Source organism: Aedes aegypti, chromosome 3, assembly GCF_002204515.2.
Source record: "Aedes aegypti strain LVP_AGWG chromosome 3, AaegL5.0 Primary Assembly, whole genome shotgun sequence".
NCBI classification, from domain to species: domain Eukaryota; kingdom Metazoa; phylum Arthropoda; class Insecta; order Diptera; family Culicidae; genus Aedes; species Aedes aegypti.
Window position 1 is genome coordinate 123559667 of NC_035109.1, and position 12129 is coordinate 123571795.

General features: G+C 34.7%; 1 protein-coding gene across 2 annotated transcripts in view; it reads right to left on the reverse strand.

Moving 5' to 3' along the window:
* The window catches only part of LOC5577087, a 392448-nt gene that overhangs the window by 97819 nt on the left and 282500 nt on the right, over positions 1-12129 (reverse strand). For both annotated transcript variants that reach the window (XM_021851308.1, XM_021851307.1), the window contains 2 exons: positions 8340-8430; positions 5472-5690 (listed from right to left, as the gene is read on the reverse strand). In XM_021851308.1, the coding sequence (XP_021707000.1) occupies positions 5472-5690; positions 8340-8430 (310 nt within the window). The remainder of the gene's footprint in view (positions 1-5471; positions 5691-8339; positions 8431-12129) is intronic.

Genomic DNA, 12129 nt, shown 5'->3' on the forward strand with positions numbered 1-12129 from the left:
ATAAGCGTTGTAAATTTCACATTTAAACAAACGCTAATGGTTGGAATGCTTTCTGTATTGAAAAGTAGTTCAGTTTTCAATTACTATAGTTCAGCATCAGCAAAAAAAAAAAAAATCTTTTAATAAACCAACAGTCAGTGCTGCAACTTATTTAGAGATTAAATATGCTTGAACATTAGGACAGTTATTATGGCTGAACGGTCTATGCGGGGTTTCCTGTAAGTTTATACTGTCTGAAAAGCAAATCCAGCGATTATTTGTTGATTTACCCTTCATTTCTTTCCCTACTGTCCATCAAACGACATTTTATCCTTGTTGAGGGATTCCACGGAGGCATGCAAGTCGATTCTGATCGACCATTTCAAAAATATCTGAAACTTTGCACAGTTTTTCAGTTCCATCTAAATCGTCATTTTCCGATATCAAATCTTCAAGTTGAGTCACGACTAACTTTTCAAAAGGGTGTATGTGAAAATGGTTCAAAAATATTCAAAAAGCTGCACAGCAAAAACGGTTCGTTCGATTGTTAGACAACTAAAGAAACAAAGTTAGACAACTAAATAAAGATTCCAAAAAAATACACACAGTAAAAACAATTTTTTTTTTGCATTAAAAAACATAATTTTTGTCACAAAAACTCAAATATCTCAAAACCCTATCGGAATACCAACGTAATTTTTTGAGGGAAAACGGTCCATTATATTAGCTATCTACCATAAAAATGGTGATGGTAAGCCAATAAACAAAAAAGTTATGACATTTCAAAAATTTCACAAATTTGACACTTCGTGAAAATTTTTTTTTCATTGTTAATTTTTTTTAGGACCGCAGTTTGTTGCTGAATTTTTTGTTAAGGGTACCACATGAGGTTAACAAGTTGTTTTCATGATATTTTATTTAATTATTCATAATTATTATAGCATCTATTAGAAAGTTAGACGCGATCCAGTGTTGTGATCTAAAGTCTTGATAGTGTCATATTTTTTATTGTACGTAACTGAAGAAAAATTCTCTCAATAGTGTTGAAACCTTTTGATAAAAGAAACCTATAAGAAATCTAATATTGAAGACAAAAGCTACAAAAAAAGTTTTCTATACAGATATACGACTAGTTTACCTGCAAAAAGTTTACCTCGTAGAGAACAAGGCGGGTCTATACCCAGGTGATCTAGTATACGTAAAGCGGGTCGGTTTTCTCGGCGCTGGTTTTCTCCACTAAGTTAAAATCTGATTACACCTGGGTATAGACCCGCCTTGGTAGAGAATAGACTTTGTTAATCATATTTGGTAGAAAGCGAGTAACTTCAACAACATCAAAAACATGATAGGTACATACCATGAACATACTCACGAAAAAGCTAAAAATATACTACCACTATAGTTATAAAAGATTTAATTGTAAAATTTTTCTTCAGTCAAGCAAACGACACCAAACTAGTCAGTAAAAACTTAAAAGTGATTTTGTTTATTAAAATCTAACGATGCAGGCCGTTTGCAGAAAAAAAGTGTTTGAAAGAGCTACGAAATCTCTCCGAAAGCACCATAGATAAACTGAAAGCGGCTGGTTGTGCTCCAATGTCTACATTGAATACAAATTTACGCATTTGTACGTCCTGCCGTTTAAACGTTGACAAACGGGCAATCTGTACATCATCGGTGGATCAGGTTGCAGGAAGTTCGAAAACAACAACAACTGAGGAATTACTAGATGCACCGACAACAACTGAAGAGTTATCAGAAGTACCAAGTGCAGATAGTCTTGCCACGGTACCATCAGCGACATCTGTTTCAACAAATCAATCAGAAGATGAGTGCATCCAGAAGGTCAACATCGAACGCTTCAACGAAGGGATAGCTGGAATAAAAGTGACTCCGATTAAATGGACGAAGATGGGTTACGTCAATTATCCCGAGAAAAAATACCGTGAAATCAACGAAGCTGTACGAAGAAACCTCTTCAAATTAGGACCTGAGGATGTGGAAAATACAGACTACGATGAGGTAATTATGAATATGAAGGAAAGGTTCTCGAATCTAGCCACGACAAGGAAAGAAAAATTATTGATTTTGTCGATGCTGCCAAGCTCGTGGTCTATTCAAGACGCCATTGATGAGTTCAAAACCAATAGAAATACAGCAAAAGAGGCAAAACAATTCAAAAATAACTGTCTTGCAACCAAAAATGCTAGGTCGAGTACTTCATTAACAGATGAGACAAAAGAAAAAATAATTCAATATTTTGAAGACTATGAAGTAAGTAGAGCTATGCCTGGCCAAAAAGATTATGTATCTGTAAAAAAAGATGGGAAGCGTCAAGCAATCCAAAAAAGATTAATGATGACTACTTTGAAAGAAGCGTATACACGCTTCAAGGAAATTAACGAAAATATTAAGGTAGGTTTTTCCTCATTTGCAAGCCTTCGTCCAAGGCAATGCAAGCTTCTATCCAATTCAGGAACACATTATGTTTGTGTGTGCACAACACACGAAAATATTAACCTAATCTTACATAGTTTGAAAAGAATCAATTTATCAAAGGATATTAAAATGTTAACTGGTAGTCTTTTGTGTGAAAATACAACATCAAATTGCTATCTACGATCTTGTTCGGATTGTCCAGATTCTTCATCATTGGAAAATACTTTATTCGCTGAGTTTGAAGAAAATTATATTGATCAGTTATCATTTGAGCAATGGGTGACCACGGATAGGTGTGACCTAGAAACTATTGTAAAATCTGTAGATGAGTTTGTGTCATTTTTTTGCTTGAAATTAGAAAGTTTAATTCCTCACGACTTTATTAAAACAGAGCAATCCCGCTTTTTAAAAAATACGAAAAATACATTACAAGATGATGAATTTTTAGTCATTTGTGATTTTTCTGAAAACTATAGCTTTGTATTGCAAGATGAAGTGCAGTCCCATCACTGGAACGTACAACAAGCTACAATTAATCCATTCGTTATTTATTTCAATGGTTTAAGACACGACTCAGTATCTGTAAATTTGTTCATTGCCAAAATGATTAACTTTTTACGCGTTGATAAGGATAAAGAATTCAGAAAGATATATTTCATGTCTGATGGAGCAGCATCGCAGTTCAAAAACCGTAAGAATTTTTCGAGCCTATGTCAATTTAAATCAAAGTACGGAATTGATGCAGAATGGCATTTCTTTGCTACGTCACATGGCAAAGGTCCTTGTGATGCTATTGGAGGAACCATAAAGCGCATGGCCACAAGAGCAAGTTTAGCCAAACAACGTGAGCATCCAATGAAAACTGCAAAAGAACTATTTGATTGGGCGAATCGCAGAAAAGAAGAAGATTTAACAAAATTATCATTTTGTTTTACTACTACTGAAGAGTACGAATTAACGGCATCAGAGCTCAGCGAGCAATATAATAACGCGAAAACGATCCAAGGAACCCAAAAATTTCACTGTTTCATTCCATTGTCAGAAAATAAAATTAAAGCAAAACTATACTCGAACTGTACTGATAATGATGCAAAAGTGTTCGATATTGTAAAAAAATTGAATAACAATAAATAAATAAATAAGTATTAATAAAATGTTTTCATGATCTCATAACGCAAACCCAAATCCAAAACTTTTAAAGTTTATATATAACATTTAGAAACTCATCGGTCATACTCTAAAAAAATTATCCTGGTAAAAAAAAAATATTTTCGTGTAATCTGTTAATTCATTTTAATTTGTACATATACATATACATATAATATTTATACATATACATAATATTTATACATATAATATACATAATACTAATGAATACATGAAAACGACTTGTTTAATTCACGCAAGGCCCTTAACAATAAAATCAGCAACAAACTGCGGTTCCCGTAATAATTTACACCGAAAAAAATTTTTTTTTTCTACTAAATGTGAAAATTGTGACATGTTTGAAATGTCATAACTTTTTTGTTTATTGGTTTACCATCACTAAATTTTTATGGTAGATAGCTAATATAATGGACCGTTTTCCCTCAAAATATTACGTTGGTATTCCGATAGGGTTTTGAGATATTTGAGTTTTTGTGTCAAAAATTATGTTTTTTAATGCAAAAAAATTTTTTTTTTACTGTGTGTATTTTTTTGGAATCTTTTTTTAGTTGTCTAACTTTGTTTCTTTAGTTGTCTAACAATCGAACGAACTGTTTTTGCTGTGCAGCTTTTTGAATATTTTTGAACCATTTTCACATACACCCTTTTGAAAAGTTAGTCGTGACTCAACTTGAAGATTTGATATCGGAAAATGACGATTTAGATGGAACTGGAAAACTGTGCAAAGTTTCAGCTCAATAGAAAAAAATGAATTAAAAAATTTACCAAATTTTGGTGCTGTTGCTTGGAATCACTTTCCAATTCTAACTCTATTGTTCTTTGCTTTATGATGTGACACATTTCATCAACTTTCATAAACTTTCATCAAATCACTGCAATACAAATAAATTGAGCGCAAAAATCCTGGTAATTCATAATATTTCACAATTCGATCCGTAATGTAAAAATGATCCATAATAGTGTTTTCAAGCGGCCCAGATAGCCGTAGCGGTAAACGCGCAGCTTTTCAGCATGACCATGCTGAGGGTCGTGGGTTCAAATCCCGCTGGTCGAGGATCTTTTTGTAAAGGAAATTTTCTCGATTCCCAGGGCATAGAGTATTTTCGTACCTGCCACACGATATACACATGCAAAAATGGTCAATCGGCAAAGAAAGCTCTCAGTTAATAACTGTGGAAGTGTTCATAAGAACACTAATCTGAGTAGCAGTCTTTGTCCCAGTTGGGACGTAACGCCAGAAAGAAGAATTGTGTTTTCAGCATCTGATTATTATGTAATATTGAGAAAATATGGCACACAAAAAAGGTTAAGTAACTGAAGTTGCAATTGGAATCGGTACAACTCGTACTTTTATATTAAAACTTGATGTTTTCTGTGTTTTTGAATTTAATAGGCTGGATTCGACACTAATTGATCGATAACCATAACCGTGGTGTGGGAGTATTTGGTCAATTTTCTACATTCAAAACTCGAAATCGGTTAGCTCTTCTTTATTCTTCACAATTGATAGATTGAAGGGGCATGACTTAACGTTATGAGCCACCCTATTTGCATGGTTGAGTGCGCGGCGACAACCAGTTGGACATCCCCAGGTTCAAACGCACCCCACCAATCAACCCAAGCGCGGTCTATTATATGGAAAAAGGGTTCACTAGGGACCGAAAAAAGCTACAAGGGTGGCGAGAAAGGATAAATGGGAGTCTAGCTTTTGATACATAATTGATTAAAATAGCTTCTTAACGAAGCGAATCTAGAGCACAGCAGATAGCCCCGAGAAAGACAAATAGTGCCGGAGATGTATCATTTAGGACGGTAAGTAACAGATGAATGTACCGTTTATATAAAGTTTGGGATAAACACCAGGACAGATTCGGTCGCATACTTACGTTATAACGAGCTTTAAGCTCCAGAGCTCCGGCAACGGTGGTGTTGTGTCGCACTAAAGTGTCACTACCAGAGCCCGTTTTCGGTGGCGGTGGAAGACCCAGATTTTTCAGAGATCCAATCGATCCTTTGAGGAGGTCCGGCTTTTCCACCTCGGGTCCTCCAAACTCCTGCAGCTGCTGTAGCCAACAGCACAGCATCGCCTCGATACCTTCGTCAACCTGTGGGTGGGGGAAAGGTATTGAATATGAGACATGGGTTCGTGTAAGTGTTCCCAGAAGGACCAAAATGGGACTGATTTGTGAGTAAGCTTTGATCAAGATTTGACAACGTGAACGTTTCTGTATCTGTTTGAATTTAGATGGAGATGCATAGTTTCGAAATACAAGCAGCTACAGTAAAACTTATGGGTGGGTAATGTATGTTTAGTATGTCAAGTTTTCGTCATGGTTAAAGCTGTCCAAGTTGGTGTGAAATTTACTAATGAAATAGTTCTTGGATTACGTGTTTCTAATTTTTGAACATTTTAAATTGGAATGCTCGTTCTTTGAATGGTAATGATCTGGGAGGGAGAAATCGAAACAAAATTTATGTACGTCATAGGGAGCCGAGATTCTGCAGTCACGAACAGTCATTGTGAGCCCAGATCTTAAAGAATGGACAAACATGATAAAAGAGCGTAATAGATCAGAACATATTTTTGCATTTCAATAAAGATGACAACAATCGGTTGAAAATAAATTCCTGCACACCCAAAAGCAATGCCACGATAGCACCTCTTAATTTGATCGAATATAAAGTATTGAAACACGCATCCAATCAAAATTAAAATTAAATGCACATAAAACTATGGCCCTTTTTTCAAGTTAGTCCAGAAATATCGAAGGTACACAAGAAAAGAAAACTAGTGATTTTTCCCAAGCCTGCCTTGATTGTCGTTGGTGAGCGGGAGTTATCTTGCAATTTGGAAAAGTGTTGTTTTATATTTCGTGTGTAGTATCTGAGCCCCCCTCCCAGGTAAAGATGACGAGCTGATTACTTTTCTAACAGCTTATAAACATACATACAGCAGATATTACTTAATGTTGGAACCTAGAGTAGATCCAAACACCAAAGAGAAATGATCGCCTGGATGGAGCAGCGATTATCAATAATAGGCGTATAAAACATCAACTTTTTTCGTCATTTGAAACCAAAGTTTTTGAAACATGGGTGCAACTGTTGAAACAAAGCTTGGTAAATTTACTTATTTTTATAGCTGCTTATTTGATAATCAATGCACTGGTAAGCAAGGCTATTTGCTTCCGAAGTAAAAAAAAGTTATTCATGACTTCTATTTCAAACATCACTCATGGAGAAATTGGCAAAGCTTGATTGTAAAATTAAAAAAAAAATTTCCAACATTCATTGTTAGAATAATACAAAGTTATCTGTCAAATCACACACTTCAGGGTTATTATCAGAACTTCAAGTCTGAAACACTTCCTGTAAGATCAGATGTTCCTCAAGGCAGCATTGTGGGACCAAAATTGTACAATATTTTTACATCTGACTTACCTGACTTACCTCAGGGATGTCAAAATTCTTTGTTTGTTGATGACACAGGCCTCTCCGCCGAAGAACGAAGCCTGTGTGTCATCTGTATTAGATCGCAAAAAAAAAAATTCTGCATACCGTAATCCGGGGTATCATTGATCAGCGGGGTAAAATTGATCGGAATGAACCATCTCGTAAAAAGTTCGTATCATCATTTGTTGATGAAATATTTCCAAAGCATGAATTGCGCTTCTTCTTCTTATATTCATGAGCTAATGAAAATTAATATGTTTTCGAAAATTCTATTTACTGCATGCGTATATTTGAAACAACGATTTCAATGGTTAAGGATGACACTATCTCACATAAGTTATGTAAGCGATATGAGCAAGGAAAATGTGATTCTTACTGAAAAATACATCGCCAAAAACGATTCCGTTGTCAAAACATTCATAAGAATGTTCAATTATGCAACATTTACGAATTACTGTTAAGAATGTAGAATTTCCTTAGGAAATTGCCTACCTTTAGGCGTATTCCGCGGTTCGAGGTATTTTTATTTTTGAAATAACTCAAAAAGTAAATGACTTGAAAGAGTTTGGTTTTCATTTTCGGCTTCAGGGGCCATGATTTAAGTAAGTAACGACTTTTTCAATATAACCGAATGTTGTTTACATGGGTTGATCAATGTTACCCCATATCAGCCAAATCAAAAAATCACTTTAAACATTTATTTAAACATACTTAAATCTTTTGAAAACAAAAATTCAGTATACAGACACGAGCGGTGGGTATCAGTACTTGTTTTGAAATTAAAAAACTTGCGACATTTGGATTTTCAAATGAAACATTTAAGAAATATCTCAAAAACTGATCAATGTTACCCCGGATTACGGTACTTGCAAAAATGGAAGATTTTTCCTAATGCTTCCAAAACTCAACTAACAATATACCCACATAAACCAATAGCTATCCATTTGAAATCTTCAAGACATGTTGTCACAGTGAAAGAAGTTCCAAGAAATTGGTCAGATGAAGTTAAGTATCTAGGGCTTCTGTCAGCTAAAAATTTAACTTTCAAACAGCAAATTGAGGACATTCAAGCCAAATGCACAGCACAAATAAAATGTTTATCCACTTATTAGGAGAAAATCGAAACTTTGTCTCAAAAACAAACTTTTACTTAACTACTTGCTACGACACTGCACTGAGTTATTTTTTCCCATTTGCTGCGACACGTTCAAAAACAAAAACAACCCCACTCGGTTACCAAACAGGGCACCAAATTACATCCGTGTCAGTTCGGTTCGGTGAGCACGCCGAGATTCACTTACCCTTCTCATGTCGACCGGAAACACGAAATCCGACGGTGAGAGGACGATTTTGTTTGGTCCCTTGGAGAGTCGATTCTTCAGCAGATAGTTCCTGTCGGTGCGGGAAGAAGAAAAAGAAAAAAAAAGAAGCATGAAACAGATGAGAACGGAAGCCGACACACGGAGCAATCGAATGGTTGGAGGGATAGATGGCGTGGCGAACGGAAGGTTACGGTTGTCACTTTCGCTTGGATAAATACGGTGGAAAGATTAGCTGGCAGTTTGCTTTATCCAAACAATCTGTGATAGGTTCTGAATGCAAAAAGTTGGGATTGTTGCTTAGTAATCTACAGTCAACGTTTTATTTAAATCATGAAAAACAAACTTCATGCACCTAATTTTCGCAGTTTTTCTGTTAACAAGTAAAACTCAATTAAATTCCTTTTCACATTTAACTTATTTTTATTATGTGTTTCGTTCTAAATCAGAAGTATTTCTTTTTAGAAATTCGAAATATTCCTGTAACTGATTTTTGAGCCTCGAGTGAAAAATTTCAGATAACGGTTACTATATGTCACTTAACATTGATTCTAGAGAACAAATAACATTGTTTGAAGTTTACAGCATACTGTTTAATTTTATTAGGATTGCGTTGAAGGTTATTTGTGTTTCAATAAAAAGGATATATCAATCCCTTGTCATGATTTTTATATTAAGGTCGCTTATCTAACTGTCGTTTACCACTACCATTTTAATAGTAAATGTTATTATCCTGTTTTGTGTAATTCATTGTGAATTCATCCAAGTTAAATAACTCAGATCCCAGTCTTTCCGAAATTCAATATTTTTCTTCAATCTTTGGGATTTTATTTTCTTCGCTTCTTATGCTGTACTGCTAGGGCTTCTTGTTTTTTTTTTTGGCGTGCGGAGTACTTTTTCTTTAAATAACATTGTTGTACAAAGCACCCGTTCTGCATCACCACTCTGTTTAAAATTTGGATTTTTTTTTAATAAGCTTGAATTGACCCTATGATTTACACGAAAACCAGATTTGTATTGGTCAATCTCTCAATAATTTTAATTTTTGTATCCTAATTGAAAAAAAAAAAACAAATTTTTTATTTTCTTTCCACCGTCTTTGAAGTCACACAGACTAAATTACTGTACTACATCTTTTTAATACTATCATAAGCATCGTAAGGTGAAGTTGAATTAAACCCTACCCTAACTACCCTAAGAGCACAAATCTAGAGACCAATGCAGTGGTTTTAACACTTCAGTCATCGCGCTGTTGTATTTTGTACAACAGTGATGAAAAATCCTCGCTTATCGTACACAGTATCAGCGTGGTGGTTCTGACGGTGACAAACCGCGCAACGACTGAAGGGTTAAATGAAAATTCAATCGATTGGTCGCAGTCAACGAGTACTGTTCTCTAAATTTGTACTCTTGAAAATTTTAGCTGTGGCTTGATTCGATATAATTTAAAGCGGGTTATGCACAATGATTTAGAAAACAAAACTGGGTTAAAATTTTTCAGATTCTCCTTGTTAAACTCGAGCATTTCAGTCAAAGTTTCTTATTAATCAAACTTAATCAAACTTTTATTGCTCGATCAATCACGAGCATTAAAAGTTTACATTTTGCACGAGTCATGTTAACCATATTTCATTGGTGGGTCACGGAAATTGAGCGGGTGGGGCTGTCCATTAATTACGTAAGACAATTTTGGCGGTTTTTCGACTCCCCCTCCCCCCATAGTAAGATATTTTGAACGAAAATAAAAATAATTTGTATGACGCGTAAGAAAACTCGAAACCCCCGTCCCCCCATAAACCGTTACGTAATTAATGGACCACTCCTTAAATCCTTTATCATAATAAATGACCATTAACTTCGACTGCAGATAGCTATATATTGGAAATATTGATAAATTAAATTTAAGAGAGCATTGTGTTTTTTTAAGGTGAAGATGCATCTAAGCCAAACCTCTAGTTTTCAAGAGTACAAATCTAGAGAACGAGACAACCGTTCATGCTGAAAACTTAATCGATTGGTCAGCATCAGCGTGTGACAAATAGATTAAATTTTCGGCATGAATGGTTGTATAGTTCTCTTGATTTTTGCTCTCGAAAATTTAAGGGTTGGCTTCTATACATCTGCATCTTAATAGTAATTCAACCTAACCTCTCAAAATCAGGTTTAGTCATGATGAAACTGTTGGATAAAACTAAACATTGCTTCAAAATTACTTCGTTCGTTCTATAGTCGTTTTAGAAAAAAATCAATTTTCCAGGGATTTCGAAAAATCCTGAATCCCGTGATTTTTTCGAGTTCAGAAAAAATACCCTCTATAGCACATATCGATACGATAATCTCCAAAATAATCGAAGAATAAAAAAAAAACAAACGGCAAAAATGTTTCAATAATATATTTTATTGTTTTCAATGTTTTGTCAATGAAAAAAATGCCTACGGGAACACTTTTGTAAAAATATCTCAAATATTCGATTTTTTTAAAGTTATCAAATGTTTTGTTGGAAAGAAAATTGAACACATTCGAAAACTAATACCTTCTAATGCTCATAAATATTTTCATAAACAATGAAACGTTTTAGTTTTCCGATATGTTCAATTTTTTTGCCTACAGTTTTAATAAAAAGAAAAGTAAAATAATAAATCAAATTCATCAAGTAAAAAGGACATCTAATGCCTTCAAAATTTTTATACACATCGATGGAAAATGCTTATTAAAAGAAACCTCAAAAGTACGAACTTTTGAACGGATTTTTTAAAACAATTTATGTGAAATAGTATCCATACAATCTCGACTTTTCAAAGTAGACCAGTCTGGGGTTTGAATCAAAACAGTTGGAGGGTGTTCTTCGTTTGCGTTTGGCATCTATGTTCAATGTTTATCCACTTGTTCGGTAAACGTGGTTGAACACGAAACGTGTTAGCTATAGGTATGATTATCCAACACGAAACCTGTAAAACAGGCAGAAGTTTTGTGTGAAATGGGTTGTACAGTTTTAAAGAGGTATTTCTTTTGCTTGCGATGTGGCAAGGGAAGGATGTTGGGAAAGTGAATCATTGGAAAAGCTCAGTAACGGTACAAAAAACGAGGTGAATGTTTTTGAACGAGTAATCTTCTTAGCAATTAGCTACTAATTAAGTGGCCACGATGGGGTGACTAGCAGGTGTATCTCGCGAAATAATCTAAAACGGTAATCAGTATCCACCTGAGAGGATGAATAGAAATTCAGTTTGGTTGGGTTTGGCGTAAAAGTTTCAGAAATGGCGCTACAATCAGATGTATCAGATTCATCTCTGTCATATCTGATAATTTGGAAGCAGACGGTTTTCTACCGTCGTCATCTTGTTGTGAATTTTGGGCATATTGCACGCAGAATGTTTTATTTTTCCTTTTATATAGAATTATGACAGCTGCTAATCTTGTTAAAGATAACAAAAGAATTAGATGCAATCACAAATTCAAAAAGACATAGCTTTTGATTCTGTAGTTTTATTCATGACAAATTTAAAATTTGAGGAATTAAAAAATAGTGAATTTCTCATTGTTTGGTTGAAAATGTACATGTGCAGGATTTGTGCAAATATCAAATATACCTTAAAAAAACTCAATCATATTATGAGGTTTCCCTTACTCATCTTCCATAAACGAATTCTGCGTTTGCTCCAGAAGTGTGAAGATAAGAGCTTCGTTGGAACAGCTTAGAAAATATGAAAGCACCCAAAATACGGAATTATTATTTGCTCGCCAAAGAAAAAGCACTCCCTTCTCGAGTGG